This window comes from Lipophrys pholis (genome assembly GCF_963383615.2).
Source record: "Lipophrys pholis genome assembly, chromosome: 19".
Taxonomy (NCBI): domain Eukaryota; kingdom Metazoa; phylum Chordata; class Actinopteri; order Blenniiformes; family Blenniidae; genus Lipophrys; species Lipophrys pholis.
Genome location: NC_137647.1, coordinates 14,275,014 through 14,298,960, shown reverse-complemented (window position 1 = coordinate 14,298,960; position 23,947 = coordinate 14,275,014). Strand labels below are relative to the sequence as shown.

At 42.1% G+C, this 23,947-nt stretch overlaps 1 protein-coding gene across 1 annotated transcript in view; it reads right to left on the bottom strand.

Annotated features, from left to right (window-relative positions):
* Nucleotides 1-20,399, bottom strand: part of aatka (apoptosis-associated tyrosine kinase a) — a gene marked incomplete at its 5' end in the record, with an annotated part of 28,932 nt that extends 8,533 nt beyond the window's left edge. Inside the window, 3 exons of the mRNA XM_080488496.1 lie at nucleotides 2,146-2,287; nucleotides 6,831-6,964; nucleotides 20,318-20,399. Of these exons, the coding sequence (XP_080344622.1) occupies nucleotides 2,146-2,287; nucleotides 6,831-6,964; nucleotides 20,318-20,399 (358 nt within the window). The remainder of the gene's footprint in view (nucleotides 1-2,145; nucleotides 2,288-6,830; nucleotides 6,965-20,317) is intronic.
* Between the last annotated feature and the right edge of the window lie 3,548 nt (nucleotides 20,400-23,947).

Sequence of the window (23,947 nt, the reverse complement as noted above, 5' to 3'; positions counted from 1 at the left end):
AGCTGTCGACCAAACACCGGCGTCCTTGGTTCCTATACAAAACTTCAACATACAGTTTGCAGAGAACTTGTCATAACTTGGAGTCGGTGAGACGATCCGCAGATGGATCCACGCAGGAGTCCCGAGACTGTTCTGCTGTGGACACTGAGACCCTCTGGTCATGTATCACGCCTGATGTGACCGTCACGCATGTTGGTAGTGTGCTGTCTGACGCACCGGCTCCAAGACACCCAGTAGTGACATAAGGTCCGCATAATGCCCCCCTGTCAGTCAGGACAGCAGCATTCCTCAGCCAAACATGACACAAACACTGCTCTGTCCGATGCAAAAAAGACCTCTGTCATACACACTCACTCACTACCCCCCCCCCCCCCCTCTCCCGCTCTTCGGTCCTGGTGCATGCCACCACCCTTCCCCTGTCTCTCCTCATCCTGTCACAGACCCTTCACTGTATTCTGCCCATAATGCCAGTCCTCCACGAGTGCGTTCCATGGACGTTTCTGCCCAGCCTTATGCTCCCCCACTGCACAGCCGGCCTAAAACGGAGCCATTGTTTGGTTCGCTCACTCGTGCGCTCACGCAGAGTCTCCTGGTACACAGTGCACCAAACACACACTAAGAGACACGCAAAGAAGACACACAACAAGTCCATTCTCCATTGGAACGCTGGACAGACCCACACTTTTCCCCCCGAAGCTTCAGCTGCCCCTCCCCAACCCAGAAAGTGATAGGGAGAAATTAAGAAGTGGTATTATACCAAATGTGGAATGTGTGAGCGTGAGTGTGCATTCCTGTCCTACTAAAGGCATTCCCAGAGAGCATGGCAGGCTGCAGTGGGGCTGTAGGATCAGTGGGACTGTGGAATGAAGCACACACTCACTGATGCATCAGGTCTAGAGGGTGTAAAAGCTTTAAATGATCTCCTGCATAAAATATCAGAGCCACAAGTGGATAAACAGGACCGTCAGATCAATAGCAGACATTGTACTGTGTGTCCATAGAGATGTATAATTGATGCTTGGTTCATATAGAAAACACCATTCATAGTCAATGTATAAAGTATACAACTGATTTTTGTTGGGTTTTTTTTTATTGCTGATGTAGTTACACAGCTCTTTTATTTGTTGGGTGTAGTTCAGTGAGGGGGTGGACCATTCATGACGTGCGTAATGTATGCAGAATCTTTCAGTGTCTACGTCTGGTTATAAAACAGCAGATTCACTTAACCTTTATGTTACTGATGTCATAGGAATAAAATATAGAGACTTTCCTTATCGTGTTAGTCTTTTTCACAACATGGAAATAATGGAATAACTGTGTATGTTCAATAGGCATGTCTATGAAATACAAGCCAATGCAGTCATTTCAAGCGTAGCACATGTTTAAAGAACGAGTCATAGACCATGTTCCTTCTGGTTCAGTGAAGGGACGATCTTTTCCTTCTTCCACAATCGCTCTTCTCACCATTCAGCCATTCCTCGCCCTGCAACACCTGGACCAATCACACAGCGGTAGCTAAGGGGGACAGAGGCGAGGATAGCAATTGGCTGAGAGCCTGAGGCTGCCGTATCCAATCGTTGCTGGCGCTCACATCCTGGGATGCTGAGCGGCAACTCAGCTCCCTTCTGGCTGAGCGCGGTGCGGCGCAGACAGGCAGTGAGTCATGCAGGGTGAGGCTGTTTGAGCACTCAGGATGTGGCTAACACAGATCAACATATTATCCTACATAAGCAACATCCTAGATTTTGTGAATAATGAATCCACAATTTACACTGTCCTGTGAGGGATTATAGATACAGAATGATGGCAAGTATATCAAAATAGCATGCATACATGAGTGGCTAAAATTCTGTCACTTGACATTGGTTGTTGTGAATTGAAGACAACACACAGGACCTCAGCAGCAATGTACAGTAGGCAGTGGGTTTCGGTCAGATTCCTTCCTCTGCAGTGGGCTATCGCTTTGTTTTTATTTCACACACATTAAACTATGCGGCACTGCAGTAGGGCCCTTAAGAAATAACTCACACAATGCACAGATGTCTTTCATTTGTCGAGAAGTCGAGATGTTAAGAGAAAAAGAACAAACAAACAAGACAAATCGTAATAGTAAGAGTATTGTGCTGATGTTGTGCGTTTTCTTACTGGATCTGCCGGGCTGTTTGGAAACAGGCAGGGAGACTTCCGTGAGAGGAAGGATATAAACTTCGGGGCCATTCTGGGAGGAAGGCGAGGCCAGGGCGGAGAGATCTGCCTGGTACTCCTCTCCCTCAGTGTTTTCAAACTCCTGTTGCAAAGAAACACGCTGCGATTAGTCATCCGCTCACAGCCGTCCTTCGACTGAGAGAGTGGGAGACAATGATTCGACTGTGAAGGCAACGAAGCTCTTCCACCTACCCATATACATAAGTCGTGTAGATTGTGGGGTGCATTGTGTGGGCCACTGCTACGGCACTGCGGGGGATCACACTAATGCATACCATTCAAACTGTTTACACAATGCCTCTCTTTCAGTCTCATTCAAAGACGCGCTTTTAAACAGGTCTTCACGTATGCAATTAATAATTCACTCATTGTTTAATTGGTTGTTAAAAGCCTCCAAAACGTTTACTATAATGTTTTTACTACACCACTGTGGATTAGTTGTGTAATCCTGTCTGAAGTTGTTTCTACTCCACTTACTGCATGTGTTTATTCATTCTTGTACATAATACCATTTTAATCTATAGTTCTATGTTTTCCATTAAATACTTTTACACCGGAGGCGGAGATCTGTATTCCATTGTCTGAATTGAGAAATACATTCTCTACTGTGTGCTAAAAAAGAAAAAACTGGAAATAACATTTACAATCTAAAGGTTAAGTGTCTGCACCACGTTATGAGGAAAAAAAGGAGGAGCTATAATGAGCTATGCAGAAGAAAACTCAGGTCCCTTAACCGCAGACGTACCCCCCTCCTCCACAACACCACTGCTGCTGAGATAGAGGTGGATAAGAGAGAGAGAGGGGGAGAGGAAAATAGTGACCCCTCTCTCTTTCTGTTCTCTATACTCAATATCTCACACCCTCTGCTCCGTCCTGTCTGCTTCATCCCTACTTCATCCGCTTTAAGTCCCAATCTACTGCAGTGTCCTTGCTCTCTACTCATTGTCGTCTGTCTCTGCACTGCTACGAACCTCTTTACAGCGTGCATAAAGGAAGCTTATCTCAGTCCAAAAGGTAGGCCGTGTGAATTACATCGGCTTCTTTCACAGTAGAGTGGGAAGGAGGATGATTTTCATCCTTAGAAAAATCCTGCATTGTTATTTAGGTTGTATTTTATTCTTTTACACATGTGACTTCTGCTTTATCTTTACATTCATCGGTAGGTATTATTTCTGATTATAGTCCAGAGACAAGGATCAGACAGCCAGAGAAGTGAAAAATACAGATCTAGAGAAAGCAGCACATGTACAGTGAAATAAACAAACACATTTAACAGAACATTGTCTTTGTAAGACAAGATACAATGATAGCTTCGGAAGCTTATGTGAGACCTATAAAGTCCCACTACTATGTATACATTTATTCTTTTTTTTTTTTTACATTAATTTCATGTTTTCCAACAATTATGCTGTTGTATTCCATAAAAAATTTACGCTGAACTTGGATGGCGAGCCGTTCATTTATATGACGTGTGTTGGTTGAAATGCCTGAAATATGCAGGAGCAGGGTTCTTCTGGAACTGCAGAACAGTGCTCTAGTCCAAACTCCCTACTTCATGCTTCCCCAAATGAGTTCTACCCGATAAAGCAACATCCTTTAATAATTCACGTCAATCTTGTTGGCCGGTTCAAAGACTGTGTAGAGTTCTTTTAACAAAACCAGAATCCATTCTCCAGTTAATGAACTGTTCCCCATAACGAGCCTGCACCTCCTTGTAGCCCCGACAGAGGCAAAGACAGGTGAAACTGTAAAAAGTGAGAATGCATGACAGCCAGTCTGCAGGATGGAAATATTACTAATAATAAGGACTATTTAAATGGCTCAGTATGTGTGTGTTTGTGCAGTGCAACGTGTGTCATTAAACATTATACCCTGTGTACATAGGAATGTGTGTTTCTCCTTCAAGAGAACCATCTGCCACTCTCCTCCGAGTGAAGTGTGAAAGCGAGCACCTGGCTGTGAGTCAGCGCTGCACGGCTCCCCAGAGTGCCCTCAGTTTAGAAAGCACTTAATGCCCAGCCTCGCACTACACGCTCCAGCAAGAACACCGCGATAGAGAGGAATAATGAAGCTTTTTGGACGGTGCAGCGGTGCGAGTCAGGAGTCCCACACGACTGCACACTTTACAAATGAGCTGTTGAGTGATGAGCGCTTGCCAAAGACGGGGATAGATAGTGGAACCGTCTCAGCATTTTGTCAAGTTTGCAGCTGATGTAAAGGGACAAGATAGAGACTTGAGAACTTTATTGTCTTAATTGGAATATATTAACCATTGTAATACATATTTATTGGGAACACTATAAACTATGAAGAAAGCAGTATGTTGTTTCTTCGCACAGCCCCATAAATGTAATACTTTAGAGTCATCTTCATTAAAAAAAAATTTAATTATGGCACTTGACCAAGCTATTTTAGGCATATCTGTTCAAAAATAACTATATGTGCTCTACATATGTGTCCTTGGACAAGACTTTGGGCCATTTTATTTTTTGGAAACTCCAAAATATGTTTACAGGTTTTTAATATGAAGTTCTGATTGACAGACAAGGCCACCTAAATACACAAAGTTTAACCCCAGCAATTGGTGAAGGCATTGTCCTATGCAAAGACACTTTTATCCAGGCCGTATTTACTTCTCACCGCAGGCTGTTCTCATTGATTTTCATTACAAAAATGAAAAAGCTGCTCAGCTTCCTGAATCTCTCCTGGACTATCTAATTATTTGCAGCTCTCTAACCAACTCTCTAATCAATAGACTGGTAAAATGAGCTTTCCCATTTATCTTAGGACCCAAATGATTTGCATAAGTCTGATTATACTGCTTTTCAGGTAGGGCAATAATTTATGCATCCCTGGCTAAAAAGGTTAGATATTGAATCTCCAAGCCTTAGGAAGTAAAGGCTGAAAAAAGCCAATGTATCAGAATTGACTAAACTGAAAATCATGGTACTAAAGACATTCGAAACAACCCAGTCACATGAATACTATTCTTTGATTAGGATTTTTATTTCTATAATGTCTGTATTGATCCAGGATTCTCTGCAGCTGACACAGTTGCTCCTGTTAAGATCGAGCTGTTTGTCCCCCCTGGACCAGTTTCTTTTTTAATAAGCTGTGATGAGTTTAGAAATGCCGGAAGCCTTCATCAAAAGCACTGAGCTTCTTTCCTTTTAATACACAAGCGTGGATCTGCTGCAGTTATATGTCATTCATGTGTCTCTCCTGCAGTTTGTGCTTCTTCCTCTGCCGGACTCTCTACCGTCTTCTCTGCTTAGTGGCAAAAGATGTCTTATTCTTTGCTCACTCGCCTCAGAGTGAAAAAGCTCTCAAATCAAGTCAGAGAGCGGGGCTTTTCTGTGGAGAGTTTGCATTTTCTCCCTTTGTGTGTGTTTTCTTGGACCCTAAATTGCCCATAGGTGTGAATAGGAGTGTGTGAGACGGACCGGCGACACCGTCTCATGTGGACCATAGTCAGATTGGCTCTAACAACCCATAGAATAAAGTGGGAAAGATAAATGGGCAGATAAATTTAACAACATTACAAATAAAAAAAATATATTTCAATGTTAATTCCATGAAGAGGGCTGCATGATAATAGAAGATGTATCCCGACAGGGAGCAGTCTGGACAGCAGCTGTGGAGTTTCTGCTCTCTCTCTCTATATGCCCCCCCGCCTCTGTCAGAGACTGTTATCCTTCATCGGCCGCCCAGCTCAACCGCTGGTGTTTGACACAGCGTGGCTGAGTCACGCTGGCAGCTCGGGGCGGCACAGAGGCAACATGAGCCAAACTGTGATAGGTAACGATACTTGGATACAATGAGCAAAGGATGTATGCACTTTACCTGTTCTTAATCCTGAAGTTTGCCCATTAGTATATTAAAAATGAAGTTCAAAGTAAAATGTCCAGCGGTTGTAAAATAATAATTTTTCTACCTGTGGGTTTTCCCCTGGTGTACTGATTTCCTCCTACTGTCCATAGGCAGGCATTTCAGATTAAGTGGTGACCCTAAATTGCCTGTAAATGTGAATATCATAGACGAGTGACCTTTCCGAGATGTAACCTGTTTTCCGTTGTCAGCTCGGATCCGCACCGTGCACCCCGAAAGGGCATGCAGAAGATGGATGGATAGACACAACACCATTAAACCTCTCAAGTCTGGTTCGGTTAATGTTTGCATTTTTTCTGTGTGTGTTTTTCACCTTTGTTCAATGAACATTACCTTCCCCCATTGTACATACACACAACCCATTTATTTTGTATGAATGAATAGGTACATATTCCGTTCTTAGCACAAAGAAAATCGATCGGGATATCAGTTAATCGACTTTCTAAAGATGACGGCAATTATTTAGCATAGGGAAAACAATTGGGAGACAAATATTAGGGAATAATCTTTCTATGACTACATTACTGAACATAGACGATACTACAACCTTTTTTTTCTTTCTTTTGTCTTGTCTTTAAAACACAAAATTACACATAAAGAATGGATAGTATAAGTTTCCCGTGTCTTTTTATACATGCCTGCCTGAAAGCCCTATCCTGTTTCCTTCCTGTAACATGCACCCTGCACTAGTGAGTGGCCCCCTCAGCGCGTCCAGCTGGGGGCAGCACAGAGCTCACCTTGAAGCCAATGTCTCCCTTCTTGCAGCAGAGGCAGGCCAGCATGAGGAAGACGAAGGTGAAAAGGCCAGAGAAGGAGACAGCTACAACCGCCAGAGACGAAGGCCAAGACAGTTCGCTCAGCGGGGCCCCATCTGCAACATCAGAAGCCAGAGAGTGTCACAAGGATGAAGTTTAGAGCCGAACAGAGATCAGATGGCAAACTGATGGGCCATGCAGGAAATTAAAAACAAAATGAAGATAAAGGGGAATTGTGCACACACAGATGATTCGTGGCAGTTTTGTTGACACCCTGATAAAAGAAGCAGGAATCATTAGCATTATTTTCAGTTTAGTATCTCTGCAGGCTGATTATGAAGCAGAGTGTTGTCGCATAATCACAGTAGTTGCCATGCAGTCGGAGTCATGAGAGCAAAAAGTTTAAAACCACCCACCTACACATACAATTAATGACTAATAAATTAAAAAGAAATAGAGTAGGTGTCGTGGCTCATTTCACTGCGTAAACAGCTGAAGAATGAAAATGCTTGTTGTGAATCTATAATAAGCTTTTAATTCGGTGCAACCCTACAAAATCATCCCAGAAGCGATGCTTGCAATTCAAATAACAGCCAAACTTTGATTAAGTTAAAGCAATTTTTCTCACACCAATGCACCCAGAGCTTTTAGGCTAAGCATACAATAAGACATAAAAAAAAAAAAAACCTTGAAATTAAACAAATGTGTTTTCTGTCACGAAGAGCTACACAAGGACTGCACATATTGCCTATTGGCCGTCTCATTATATGCAGCACACATATATGTCAGTTCATCTTTGGAACAGCCCGCAGAGCCACATGTCAGAGTCTGGAGCGCCTACAAATAATCAGATTTACAGTTTGAAACCTCTTGCCAGCACAGATCAAAGAAAGGACACAAATAGAGGCAGATCGTGTGTGTGAGAGGAAATGAGAGAGAGCGGGTTGGGAAAAGCTTGAGAGATATATGTACAAAAATAGACACATGATAAACATCAATACTTATTTGTGAAGACGATCATGAAACATGTTTCTTCCTCCATAAAGTGTAAATTCTTTTTGAGTTTTCATTGACGTTCACATTCTAACTTTAGTGCCCAACAAACACACGAGGGACTAAACCTCAATCAATTAAACACTGGACACAAGATGGAGACTATTTTATGACCATCTAAGCCGTGCCTGCCTCAGCAGCCGGTGGGAAATAGAGGAGCGCTCCTCAGTAGTCTGAATATCACTAAATAAAACATAATCTGCATAAACTGCACAGTTTATTTAATGATTCAAGATGAGGCATTAAAGATTGATTTTTCCATTAATTTGCGCTGTGTTCATACTTAGTACTTGTCACTTCATACGGTTTAATTGTGATATGACATTTCAAAGACTGTCTCGATACTGTAATGTAAGTCTTTGGTTATTCTTTTCACGTCACACTGTGACGACCTGAGTTTGGCTCCAGACTGGGACCTTATTGTGGCAGATTTGCTTGTTTACTTCGGGTACTCACAATTCCAACATATGCTTGCTTATGTCGATTGGTGGCTCTAAAATATGTGTGTATGGGAATGTTGGTATTAACCCTGTGATGGACTGAGAACATTTCCCAGGTGTATCCAATCTTTCACAGAAAGGTCATCTTACTATATAACTTCCAAAAACAACATCTGAATTAAAGCTTTATTGTAAGGATGTCTTTCATGCACTATGAAGTGGGCTGTCTTTAACTTTCAGTTGAAATGCAAGAGCATCATTTATTTTATAATTGTTATTGATGTAAAGTTTATCCATACCATAGATAAGAGCCGTTCTTCTTTTTATTGTTCCATCCATTGAGTCCATATAAGGTTTCGGTGTCAATATTGAGAGCACAGAAGCCCAGACATTGCTGTCCCCCTGCACCTCCCTCTAGCACCCTCTGGGGGGACTCCAAGCTTCTCCCAAGCCAACTGGGAGACATAATCTCTCCAGCGGGTCCTGGGTCAACCTCAGGGCTTCCTCCCAGTTGAGCATGCCAGATACATTTCCAACAGTATGCGGCCACAGGGCATCCAAATCAAATGCTGAAACAACCCCAACTGGAGGAGTCGTGTCAGAAATATGAGCTTCTCCCAGATGGTGATCTGAGAGGGGGTGAGAGGCTGGTCTAATGTCTACGGACAGAATCTGTACTGTTATTCATCAATCTGACAATCTGAAATAGAAGGACTGGATTTTGAACTCAGTTCAGAACACGAATGAGACTGCAGTGCTGTCAGGGTCCACTCTGTTCTATGATGCTCATGTTTTTTTTTGTTTTTTTTCCTTATCATACTGGCTGACTGACTAATACCCAGCGGTCCTGACCTATTTGACGACATGAAGCATACTCTTCCGAAACTGACAGCCCAAACAGCACTACTCTAAACCAAGCCTGAGCTTATAGGGTCTTGGGCAAGAAGCAATAGAAGGACAATACCAACAGTCAGAAACCGGTTCCTGCTTTAAGCCTGATGCAGGGACTTACTTGTTGTGAGTGTGGGCATTGATGCATCACAATGGTGATGGCCTGAAGGCCTACACATAACACTTTGTTGACTTTTGCATTGTGGAGGACACTTTCACCGTGGGCGAAGTAGAAACCTAAAGTAACTGAACTAAACCAAGCAATGCCCTTTCTGATCCCACTCATACTACAACACCAAGCCTGAGTGGGTAGTGAAGGGATGAAGGATACACTGTGGTGCTGTTGATAGGGAAATGAGGTGCTTGAAATGACTTCAAATTTCAACTTTCTTTGCATCTGTTCAAGCAGAAATCCAAATTTAAGAATAATATGCTTATCTCCCTTGGCAGCTGTTGCTGGCTCTGAATCCCATTTTTTCCCCCCATTGATGGGTAAGTCGTACTGTGATTGTGTGAATGATTGTGTGATAATGTGCGATTGTGACTAATCATGTAATGCACGACGAGACTGCTGCTGTAGCATAATGTTCAATGTCTCTAAAATGCATTTAACTTTGGACTCTTTCAAGGACCTAAATTTGTGTAAAACTGAATGAATTCTATGTTTAACTTCAGTATGCTGCTATTTATTGCAGATTCATCGAGATTTTATATTTGTTGCTCAACGCTTCCTTGAGGAAATGATGCCTAACCTTCGCGATGGCTGAATGGACGGATGTGAGGAAGAAGGATGGGGTGAATTGGAAGCAGTGCCTGGAGAAGCCATGATACATGCTGAATCAGGGGGCACGGTGACTCACGGCCCACTGAAGGACACATCATAAAATACACATACACATGTTGTAATTTTTAAATTAGTTTTCAGGATGAATAAGTCTTTAGGCTGATAAATTGCTGCTTTTCTACTTGATATCAGTAAATAGCCTGTCTCACTGGGCCACAACAATACAATACAAACAGCAGAGTAAACGATTCAGGAAGAGCACATTCATTTTTTATTAGGTGTTTTATACGTCAAGAGATTCATCCCGTTTTCTGTCATTCTCACACATAAAATATTATATGACCCCGATAAGACATGTACCTTGAAAAATAAGATGGTGTCCAAACTTTCCACAGATAACTGATAACTTAGGGAAATTGGCAATCCTAACTAACCTTACTTTAATAGGTTTGGAGAAGGTCAATGCCCGTTTCCCATAAAACATTAAGGGGGCTCTATTTATCTGCTTGTGGTGTGCTTTTCCTCCCCTCCAATGTTTGACTGTTTCCTTATTGTAAAGCAGCAGCTCGGCTCCTGAGACTGGGCTCAGTTACAATGTGGCCGTTTGGCTTTAATTTGTTGTTGATGCTGTGAAAGACAGTCTGAACGAGAGTCGATCAGTATCTCTGAGAGGGCCGCATTGAAAACAATAAAGCCTTAATGTTAGGCAGAAAGGTTCCCGGTGGGGAGTTTTCTTTCAAGCACCAATCAGACCAGGAGATATTCAACATATCGAGTTACCAAATACTGAAGAGGTGTGCAGTGGGTTTGTTTTTTTTGTCACACAGGCATGTTTTTGTACCTCTAGAAAGCTATTATGGTTTGTTATACTGCACTTTATTATTCATCACTGGAAGGCTTTCCGTCATTTTGACAGAAGGCTGAGTTTTCAGTGCTGAACACAGAGTTGCATACATCCTAGCGGTAATTAAACCAAGATGGCGGTGTGGGGGGACGCAGCGGCTTGGAGCGCTCTGGGTTTCTTAAAGTCCATTTTATGCCCTTTTCTTTATCCTTTTGCTGAAACCTGGGTTTTCCAACGGCGTTTTCATTGTGTGTATGGACGCATATGCAGTAACAGTAGCAAAAGCAAAGCATTAATTAATTAAGTCTAAAGCTGTCATGCAGAACCATAGCACCATCTCATAGCAGGATATGTTTCAGCATTTAACGTAAATAATTTCAAGCCTAAGTTACACTGTAATGTGGTAAAGATTCCTGCTGTGTCATATTTTGTAAGGTAATTTTTTTGATTAGCAAATCAAATCAAAATGACCTCCTGCCCATGCTGAAGGGAAAGTAACTGAAAAGGAACAGGGGTTTTCAAGCTTTTAGTTCAGTTTAGTTTATTCACATGCCGTCACATTAAATACAGTACATTTACAGTACATGGGTTTCTCTCTAGAAAGCTACATAGAGATTTTAAGACGTGAGCAGACACACTTATAATGCACAAGTTATTGTAGTTACATTAGATTAATCTGTGTTGACATGAATATCACCGCATCTTTTCAACACCAAATGAAAAAGAATGAATTTGATACGATAGGAAGATCTTTGGAATAGCTGTAAACTCACTCGATTAAGGATTCTAAATACATTCAGTACATTTATCATGAATGTCAAATCGTCTGTACATATTATTACAGCTCCTGCATCGTAGCTTTGTTTTTCTGCTGTATGTTTTTTTTTGTGTTTCTATATCCCTCTCATTATGCACAGGAAGAGAGATTGGAATGAAGTTACATAACTTGATCTTGTGGATTTGAGTTCAGTTTGGGGAGCATCAGACATAAATTAGTAGTCATTATACATGCATTCTGGAGTTATTTGTACTCAGAAAGCCTCAGAAGATTGCAATGGTGGTAAACTCTTGGCAATGTGTTTCAGTATAATTGAGAGTCATGATGATGCTCCCCAATTCCCAGGCAAAAGACCATAATCATAATAAAAGAGAGACAAATTTCATACTACAATGTGTTTTTCATGCTGTAGATTTAGATGCAACAAACAGATCTGTTTTTTATAACCAGCAGAATGTCTTATATGTAGATGACGAGAGAACAATCTCCACACGTGTGGCATTTAAACAAGCCGTCTTCCTCCCTCTTTCTTGGCAAAATAGTGAACTAAGTAAGGACCCTAAGTCTTCTATAAATATTTGAGGAGCACACATTACTTCGCCAGCTGCATGGTGAAATGAAAATAAAGCACTTAAATCCGGGCTCATACCCGCTTTATTAAAAATCTGTCTCCAGGACCAGAGAGAGATGAGCCATGTCCTGACAGACGGGAGAGGAGAGCGATGGTGTCACCCTGCCACCTCCACAATTTATGCTGACAATGAGGAGGATGCAGCAAGATGAAGCGAGGGGAGGAGAGGAAAAAAGGTATTAGTGGGCAGAGAACAAATGGGCGCCATTGACATTGCCTTGGATTTGCTACAAGTAGGACTTTTCCATGGGGTTTTCTCTTCATTGAGCCACCACTCTGAATCGGCCCGATCAGTTTGCTTTAACGCCCTCTGGCTTGTGTTTTCAGATAATGGCTGCACCGTCAAGGTGAGAAGACGGACACACAAAAAAGGGAATTTGCTGATTTTCTCATGTTCACAGAATCAGAGCGGAGGAAGAGAAATTTATGAGCGCACACGTAAATAATGGTCATTGAATACAAAGGCACTGTCAGGAGGAGGTGACTTTCCATCACAACAAAGCAAGACATGGCATATAAATAGCAATGGAAGCTATATTTAACAAAGAAACATATTACACTGTGTCTCACACACTGACAGAAAGAGTGAGCAGGAAATACACACACACAGAAGGATGAAGCCCCAAGAAGGAAGCAGGAAAGCTCAGGAATTTAATGATGCGTGTGTGAGTGTGCGTGTGTGTGTGTCTGTGTGCGTGTGTGCTTGTGTGTGTGTGTGTGTGCGTGTGTGCGTGTGTGTGTGTGTGCATAAATACGAGATGTTGTGTTAAGTACATCTGCTGAGCCTTCCATCGTAGATCATAAATAAGGAATGTGCTCGTGCGGTCGGGCTTTCTGCTGCCGTGCATCTGTCCTGAACATCTGAGGCAACTAAACGTCAGCTCTGAATACTGAACAGGGCAACGACCTGGTACACTCGATCATCGCGCGTTCAATAGATCATTTTGACACGGACAGGAACAGACAGGGAGAGACGACCGGAAAGACCATATTTAGAAAACAGGTATTTTAATCCAGGACTGAGGGAGGCATGTTATGATCTCTTTCCCACGTGTGTTTGAACGGCAGGGATGAGCCATGTGCTCATATTCATACATCAACATGAGAATATGCGCCCACACAGAAAGCCCAGTGACGGTGTTGAACTGAGCTACAGAGGATCACATTTGAGCTTCTGTGGTGAATAAGTCAGCGGGTTGTTCTTTTGCTTTTGACAGCAGCAACCATGAGACCAAGTCCATGAGGAAAAGCATTAACATACAGATAAAATTCTATGTTGTGATTCAAACTGACAGCACAGCAATGAATGCCTCTCTAACCTTTTTTCTCCTTTTCTCTTTATTCTGACGTCTTGTTCGTATGTGTGTGTACACACACACACACACACACACACACACACACACACACACCGGCTCTTGTTTTTTGACCAAGGAACCTGCAGGGTGGGCCTACTGCCAAGCTACACACCACTGCAATCAAACTGTCTTGAGAAAGAGCGAGGTGGCGAACAAAAGAGACATCGTTTCTACTGCTACCACTGTCCAGCCGATGGAATACAAATAGAGCCGTGCATTGCACAAGTAGTGTGGTAAAAAGTTTAAAAATGGATGTAAAACCAGAGGATAAAGGCTGTGTTTTAAAGGCCTATTAAATGTTTGATCCAGCATTTTCTTACGACAGCACATCAAATGATTACATTAAAAAGGAAAATTGGGTTTATTTTGGTTGATGATCTACTATTTCACAGTTTAAAAACATGTACTAAAGCCCCTTGAGATTAAGTTGCATGCAGTGTGCTGCAAACAGACAGAGCAAAGTTCCAGTTTGTGGCATCAACTGCCTTTCCAGCTTCCCTTTACGCTCCCAATGGATAAGTATGAACACCTTTAACATTATGAGAGGAGGACACACAGAGAGAAAGCTTAGTTGAGAGCAGAAAGCACCCCAAATCTCTCTCAGCTTGCATTTACATTTAGGCCAGTGCTGCAGGCGCAAACAAGCTTTTCCATCTGCCCTGCCTGGGCTTTACCGACTGCTTTCCAAACACAACGCATACACTCTTGCACACACAATGGAGGATAGAAAAAAAAGCAAAGATGATAGAGCAGAAGGGATGGAGAAAGAGAGAGAGAGAGAGAGAGAGAGAGAGAGAGAGAGAGAGAGAGAGAGAGAGAGAGAGAGAGAGAGAGAGACAGACGAGAGACCTTTCGCTTTAAATTGATAGACCAGTTAGGATGTCACAAAGAATATGCATACATTAATGGGCTGCAGCAAACCCCGAAACCTCCAGTGGTTTTTGACTAAAAGTAACAAAAGTAGAGGTTTAACACACAACAGTTTAAATGATTGGCTCACACTGCAGAAATTGAGTGTCAGACATGAGCTGGTTTCCCAAAGGGAGATCGTGTTCCGACACTGTTTCTTCGTAAAAGGTCCAGATGCAGTAATCTGATGTCAAGGTGTGCCTGTTGGAGACTTGTTCAATATGTACCCATGTCTGAGGATGCAGGACACAGGATGAGTGGCGCTACTTCTTAACTTTCTTTAAGGAGTTTGACATTGTGTTTCTTCCGATGAGAGAACATGTGACAGGTTGCATGAAGAAAAGAGAGAGATCTAGGGCTACAGCAGGATCTTTAAGTCTAAGAATAGTGTGAGGAGTGCAGGAGACAGAGGAAAGATGGACAGTGGGGAAGACAGTGTGCTGAACATGGAGAGGTTGCAGATGAGAGGAGAACACAGTCTGCAAAACGTACACATGTGCACAGGGTTGGGAGCAGAAGGAAAGGCACAGCATGATTAATGACAGGATATGGTATCCTCCACCAACTTACATCCTCTCAGCCGTTCTCTAATCGTGCCGTCTGTGAATGACTGCAGATGGCAGAGGGATGTGCTGGCCTGCAGAGAGCCATGATCACTGTCATTAACTGGGAGTGAGAGCCCAGGAGGAACCAGCATGGATCAGCATTACAGGCCTGTCACATAAGTCCCCTGATAGCCAGGGGAACGGCACGAAACCAGAGAGAAAGTGTCCAAATAAAAGCTCTACTTTATATTCTGACTAAATTCATTAGCTTTAGCTATTCTAAAATGTTAGCTTTGACTGTAGTGATACGATCAACAACATGTAATATTAATATCAGGAATTAGTTTAAACGGTCTCAGGTCATTGCAGAGATGACCAGCAGCCCCTGCTGGCCTCTGTTTTCTAATGTGGACTGCTGGCTCAGATTTTGAGAAAAAGAAAAACAAAATGCTGAATTTGGGCTATTATTATTATGCAGCACATAAGAAAACTGAAAGATGTTTATCAATTAATGTCTTGAAAATAATTAAGTTCATCCTGTTGTGCCGAGCACAGCTGTCTTCTCTTTACAAAAGCAACAGAGGTTATGGGAAGCAGCTGTGGAAGGGACTGAGAACACCAAAACAAGCACACGAGGAACATGCAAACTCCAAACAGATAGTCAGGAAGGCATTGCATTAAATCACCTTGGCACAATATTTTGTTGTGTTCATAACACATCTAAAGAACACATCTACTTTAAGGTAAAAAAAAACCCTTTTCTCTATAGACTGAAGACTGTAGAAACGAAACTTTCATATGACACAATCATATCGATCGATCTTCCCCACCAATAAGACCAAATTTAGAGTTTTGTGCGGCTGAGTTTCACAAATGTATCAATAACGGGGACGCCATGAAAGATAGCCAGAAGAACAGATGCAATAATTAAAATGGGTGGTTACAAATGACTGCTCTAATGGAGGATTTCCACGCCTTTTCATTTCAATGAACAGATGGAACAGACGATACTGGAGTACAGCCCGGTTCAAATCTCCTTTAAGCTCAAACAACTCCTGACTTAATAACAATTTGAGCTGTACATTTACATTACCCAGCTATTCTTTTACTATTAGCTTAACTGTGGCAAATATGTAGCTGCAGATTATGTGGTGCCTTGGTGCTTATGAGCTGACTTTATATCACTGTGTCCTGGGCTGAAAGGAAAAGTAAATGCAAATACTACAACCCAGCTCACAAATATTCTGCATGTTTCCAATTGAAGTGAGTCAAAGAAAATGTATTGTACGTCACATAACATCACACGTCTAACCTTCACATTAAAATAAAGAATAAAAGAAGGTTTATTAGAGTTTCACAAACAATCGGTGCAAAGGTCCTCGTAACAATTTTATACCTGTTTAGTATCATTAAAAGCAAGGCACTGTTTTCTCAGAGCCTGACAGAGCACCAGTCTACATTCACATTCCAGGAGTCTGGATGTGTTTAGGCTTCTGGTTGGAAAACACAAATTAGATGCATGTGCTCAACATATGCAGACATACAAATATGCACTACATTTGATTTCACCCGGCGTCTCATTATACAGACAAAGGCGGTGTGTTTGTGTGCATGCCTGCATTGTTATTGATTCTGATTATTTATGTCATATTACAGCTATTTTTGATGCCATTGCTGAAATTCTACTCCAACTCCTACGCAGAAGCACATTTTCCAAGTAATTGCTGCTTCTGAAATTAGTTGTTGTCCGCTGCAGAACCCTTGCAAGTTTCACATCAGTCTTGCTTTCTTAATTGAAAAAAAAAAAAAAAAAAAAAAACTCTATCTTTATCCATCACCAAATTAGATGTTGCTTAATTGCTGTCGGAGTACTACAGCATTTGAAGTAAATTGAACAAGTAGTGTGGAGTGCTTTATGACAAATTAATTACTGTATATGAGCTTCTCGAAACCAACACCCATGTCACTGCAGATGCAGACACACACACACACACACACACACACACACACACACACACACACACACACACACACACACACACACACACACACACACACACACACACACACACACACACACACACACACACACACACACACACACACACACACACACACACCTTCAATGACTGTGACAAAAAAAAAGCATTGCATCAACCACATCATCACACAGAGAGCAGAGAGAGAGATAGATGGTTTCCCTTCACTGCCTAAATCCACTTCATTCTTATTCCAGTTTCCCTCAGAGGCAGACTTATGTAACTAAAGTGCTTGGTGTTACACATGGAGAGATGAATAATCAAACAGTCAGCAGCGACTGGCTTGTACTGACCGAGTCAGTGGGAGGAGCACTGGGAGCTACCAAGATGCCATTTTTAACTTCTTCCCTCTCTTCCATGACTACCACCTTGGTTACAGCCTGCAGTCATGTGTCCATGTGCATGTGAGGACACATGTAAGGTGGGATGTGCAGGATGTGAAGATATTGGTGTACGTGTCAATGACGGAAAATGTGGGTGTGTTACTTTCTACATCAAAGTGCTATTCATAACATGCACACCGTTGCATCCAGGCTTCAGAGGAGAGTGCTGACAGACAGCTTCCCACCGTGCTGCGTTATCAGTCCACAGGAGTATCAAATGCGGTCGGTCATCTGTCCTAACAATTAGGCAATGCATGATAGTTCCGTGCATAAGATGCATCCAGATTATCAATAACCTACCTGTCAAACACATACACGCACGTTCCTAACGGGGGAGCTCTCCATGGTGCTGAAGCTATAATGAGTCAGGTGCAGTTGCGAGCTGCAGTTGGTGCAGAATGCCACACATACCAGAGTGCGTTCCTCGCAGGCACAGACAAATCCCAGTCCGGTCATGTGAAGCCTGAAAAAGTCAGGAAATCTACAATGCTGCTACGGTGTGTCTTGTTTCCTACTGATGGCTTATATAATGCCACGCAATGTGACGACTGACCTGGCCCCGTGGTTGTTTTTTGTCTTTGTGTGTGTGTGTGTGTGTGTGTGTGTGTGTGTGTGTGTGTGTGTGTGTGTGTGTGTGTGTGTGTGTGTGTGTGTGTGTGTGTGTGTGTGTGTGTGTGTGTTTTCTGCCTATTCATGTATGACTGTATGAGGTAGAGCACACTATGTTCTTACATGGCCTGGAGCATTGGAGGAAAGTGCTGCTAAAGAGGCTGGCTTCGGGGGTTTACAGTTCAAATGCTGTCGGAATTCCAGCTTTAATGTCAAATCAAGCGCCGTTTTGATGTGCATGTTCGCATGATGCGCATGTCCGCATGTGTGTCTGACTTCTTGAAACAACAGTCATTCTGCTTGTGTTTCTCAAAAAACAAAAGGATTGCAAAATACCTCCATCAGGTCATATGACTCAAGGTTGTTGTTGTTAAGACGAGTGTCTTTTTTGACTCTGCTCACAGTTAATTGAATGTTGTTCCTCTCAGAGAGAGTGTCCCTCCCCTTCGAGGCATTTTAGCATTTCTCTGTCCTTAGCGGTGTCCACGACAATGATTGGTTCCTCCTCACACGCCCCTCTCTATCGCCTAGGCAACATTGATTCTCAGTCCAATTACTAGAAAGGAGAGGGATTGCAAGTGAGGGGCCGTTCTTATGAGAAATTTAAATCATTATGACAGGAATGATGATCCAGACCCCAGCCTTTGCGCCTACTATTTACAATCCACATGCACTGTCCTGCTCATGCCCCTCCCACTACACCTCTAATGAACCAATATTGCATGTAGAGAATCCACCCTGACCTGTCACTGAGGCTATTTCAAACCTGCAATCGTGTTTTACTGCATAATCCTGGTGGGAAGTTTTCAAAACCTGCGATGTCCTCCGATGGTTGAAAAAAACAACACAATTAAATTAAAGATGGCTCTCAAGAGCCACAGTTAGCCGACATTTTACCCATAATTCAGTTGGGATCCATTTATCCTGCTCCAAATTAAAACATTACACTCCTCTGGTAGGTCTGTATCATTTTACAGCTCCCAGGACGAGGGATTGCCAGCTCAGCACCTACACTGTGTGTTTTTTAGTGTTTCACCACTTTCTTTGCCGTTCTACTGATCTTCACCTAAAACAGAATAAAATCTGGTTCTTACGAATTGGCTGGGAATTGTTATGATGATCAAATTATTATCATTTAAAATATATCACGTCATACTATTGCGCTCTGCCTGCATGTGCTATTCCTCCTAGAATTTCAGTTATATCGAGTTTTGTATCTAGATTTTAACTGGATTTTTAGTGTCTTGAGCCCTTATTTTTTACTTGCCAATACAGAGTGTGAGTAATAAACAGTACAGTTCTTCTTTGCATGTTAGAAATGCACAAGTAAGCAACTCTTCTAGATTTTTTAAAATGACTTGATTTCTGACCTTTTTACATGGCCAAGGAACAGAGAAAGAACTGGAAGAAAAAGAGCTGGGAAGAGTCACAGGGGGTGGGACAGTCCTACTGAGAAGGATCAGGGATCACTGAGCGGTTTGGGGAGGACAGATAGAGCCTGAAACTTGAGAGCCACTGTGCTTACTGTCATTTAAATGCTTAGCACACCACAGCCAGTGCGGGAGACTCTTTTAGTCCTGTTTACATTCGCACACAGTTATTTATTCTGCTCTAATTCAACCTCTTGCAGCCTGTGCGAGGGCTTGACTCAACGCTCTGTGGTCCCAAAGCACTGCAGCAAGCACCTGGGATCGCCTTTTGCCAAGGATCCCATCATTCCTCCTGACAGGCTGTGGTGATTAAATGCTGCATCCAATGTGAGCACAGAGTACCGCAACCTCAAAAAGCAGAACCCCACACACACACGCACACGCGCACACACACGCACACACGCAGTGATCACATCATAAATACAATGCACACAAGCTCACACTCAACTGCAGGGAGGTACGTGCAGGACTATGCAGATTTAGTGCAGGTAAAACTTTTAACCCTCTTGTCACCAAACTAGAAAGGGACCAAGAGGTGTGACATAATCATACCTCAGCTCACGTTTTGAGGTTCAGGCTCAGTTGTGTCATGATGACGAGGATGGTGATCATGCTGATGGTGGTAAAGATGATGATGATGATGATAAGGCAATGATGCCAAGACAATTATGTACGATACAGCACACATTGCAGACACCAAATCCAAAGAGCAGTCAACCCTATTCCATGAAGAAAAAAAATCAAAAGTGTCTTGGTAATTTGTCGGTTTGACCCTTACCTGTGTCAAAGTGAGAGCTGAAAGCAAAACTAGGGTTGAAAAATGCCGACGACATGACAATCACATGTAGGGCAAAGACCATCCTCCTCGTTGCGCAGCAGAAGACAACACAAGCCTAAACGGGGGAAAAAAGGTCAAGAATAAATTCCTGACTCAGAAAGGTTTTTTTGTTTTTTTTTCTTTGCCTGAAATAACATGTCATGGAAATGCGCAGCATTCTATTCCATCGCACCTCACAGACAAGGACCCCCCCACCCCTGAAAATCCTGCTTCACCTTCAGCTCGAACAGCTTCGCAGGCAGATGTTGAGAGCCGTTTCCATTTCACCACATCTGTCAGCTGTTTGACAACAATATCCAGACACGCGCCTCCTATCCTATCACTGTTATTTTGGACAGATTCGGGGAAGCTTGGTCACCCAGTGAAACTCCGGACCGATTTTATATGTTGTAAAATCTCCACTGCTCCATATTTCTTCTGCGTTGCTCTCGAATTGGACGTCTGCTTGCCGCGCACTACATGTAACATGCCGCGGAGCCGCTTGTTTTACGAGGATGCGACGCTCAGCGATGCGCAATTGGGTCTCCGGTTGGATACGGAGAGACAGAGCGACATCTTGCACCAGAGTCAAGCGACGCAGGCTATAAAAGGACTTCCGTTTTCCAGATTCCCAAATACAGGCGCGATGACGTACCACGCGGCCGAGGCTTTCTTTTATTTGAAGGACAATTTCCGTTTGGTTTCCTGTCGCGCTCCGGCGCGCTTGACGCGCGCATTTCTCCAGAAGATTGGCTGTCCCGCACGCGTCAGTGTGTGGCCTTGGGCAGCTGTCGAAGTAAAATACACTTATGTGTTTTAATTTGAGCTGAAGGCACGTACGTCACATGGAACCTGACAGATATGATGAGGCAGGGGCTTGCGCTCTGCAGCCGCATGCGGATCCTCACCTGCTCCATCGTGTAACATCGCGCGTAGACTTATTTAGATGTTCTCATTTTTACAAGGAAATACTTATCCTACAGTGAATTGTGACAAATAGAACAGTAGAACTCACATCCAACCAATCCATTTCTACATGAATCCCCCCTCCCCCCGCCCCAGTATTCCTCTGTGAGAGGTGGCAAGCCGATCCGGTAGGACCCCCTTTCTTCCTTTTTTCTGTTGCATCCACCGGATACAATTTTTGTTGGAATATGATTCTTTGCCATTCTCTTTTTGATCCATGAACTTTGTTTTTGGAAAAAGAATCTGATGAACTCTGAACTCTGTTTTTTTGGGGACAAGATTCTGCTTTTCTTTTGACAGAAACACTAAAAGAAACGCTGACAAAAGGTCATACGGGTTTTTGTTAACCGTATCTTCGTGTAGTTATTGTTGTCATTGTTGTGTTTGTTTTTGTCATGTACACTTTAAAACGTTAATTTATATTTATATGTTCAATGTGTTTAACTATTTTGTTTTCAATATAATTCACCTACAAAACCTTATTTCTGTGTCTCCGCTTTTCATTCCCCCCAAGCTCCTATAAACGAATCTGGGTCCATTGCACTACTGAGCTTTAACCTTATAACTTAATTAAAATAAGCGTACACAATATATCCAGTTATGTACTGTATATCAAAACCGTATTATAAGTTGTATTATAGATACAGTTTAGACCAGAGGCCTGCAACCTTTATGACCAGAAGAGCCATTTCTGTGTCTTCCCACCAAATCAAGCTTAACTGGAGTCACAAAACACATTTAACCTTGGCTAACATAGCTTATAAAGTTTTATATATGATTTAAACACACAAACTATATCTTATGTTGCATTTATGAAGTTTCAATTACAACTCAGAATGATAAACTTTTCATTACATATGACCTGTTTTTGTGACAGATTTGAGCAGTTTCACTCCTCTTTGTCAGCATTTGTTTTTCTTTTTTCTTTTTCTTTTTGGTTTTAGCAATTTATTTCCCCATTTTACGTGGACCTTTTTAAATCTCTGTAGTGTCTCATCAGGGGTCTGCAACGGATCAGCATTACAGGATAAACACACTGATTTACGCTCACATTTACACCTATAGGTAACTAAAAGTCATATGTATGCCGCATGTTTTTGGTCTGTGGGAGGAAACCAGAATATTCAGCCCCCTGCACACACTGGGAGAACATGGAAACTCCACTAAAAAAGACAACCGATCAAACTGGGGACATTCTCGCTATGAAGTAAGAGTGCTACACCACTAAGAGGTAGGCAACCAGGTGCAACTTTATAATTTCTAATATTACATTTTTCATTCTTAAACAAAGTCCAGAAATAGAAATAATTCCAAATGGATTTAATCCTCGTGTAAAGAGAGGATTTATGACCACTTTTTCCATCTTAACAATAAGTTAACTTTGGTCCTGTCATCCAACTTTATCTGCTGATATTGTTCTCTAATCATAGTAGTTAGTGCATTATTCAACAGCATCATAAGCAAATTCATCAATGCAAAGCAAGAATCTAGTTCCAGCCTTGTCAGTTATCACATCACGTGACAACATATTAGGACAACTGGCAGAGAGAGCGGGAGAGAGACTGATGCTTTAGCCAGCTGTCAGCAATAAAACAACAAGGATTAGCATGTGGCAAAACCATGCCAAAGGTTTAGCAACTCTAAATCTAAATACTTTTGAACAATAAACAAAGATATTCTTAAGGGTGAATTCTGGTGGGGACTCATACTCAACCCAGGTGCAAGAAGATCAAATGTAAATGCATAGGATGCAATGTGTTTATTTATTCATAAAAGCTATGACTTTCTAAAAAAATACACATTTCATTCAAATGAGAACTTTCATTTCAGATGTTTGAAATTAGTTTTTTTTTTTAAATGCCGTTAAAAACATTGGCTCATATTAATTTAATAGCATATCTGGGAGTTTGGACAAGGCCATGTTTTCTGTTTGTGGAAGGCATGTAGGCAGTTCAGCACAAAGATGCATCTCTTTGTACAGAAGTGAGCGTCATCCTTGCAGCGGGGAGCAGATATTGTTTTTAAACCTTTCCATACTCATCAGTTTTATTGGAGCCTTTCCAGATACGAAAGCTGCCCGTGCAATATACACAATAATGTATCTTTGGATGGTAAAATCATGGCTGTCAAATACAGAATGGATGTGAGAAATAACTTATTTTTCACAACTGCTAAAAATTCAATGTTCTGCCAAGCTTATTTTCATGAATAAAGTTTATGACAGATGCAAATAATTACAAACTTTTTTTTTAACTTACATTTCGCACTGTCCCATAATAAGCAGTGATGTAGAGGTTTTCACACTTGCCTCATAGTGGGAAAGTTGTAGGTTCAATTCTGAGTCTGTCGTTTTTCCGTGAAGTTCGCATGTTCTCTTTTTATAGCCTTGGGTTTCCTCCTGGTGCTCGAGTTTCGGAAAACATGCATGCGAGGTTAATTGGTGACCCTGAATTGTCTATTGGTGTACATTTGAGTGTGTGTGGTTATTTCTCTTAGCTGTGATCAGCTTCACACTGAACTGGATGAAGTTGTATAGAAGATAAGTGATTGGATGGACATTGTCCCAGTTGTTCCAGTATATATATACAGTATATACCACACTACAGTAACTGGGTTTGAGTTTAT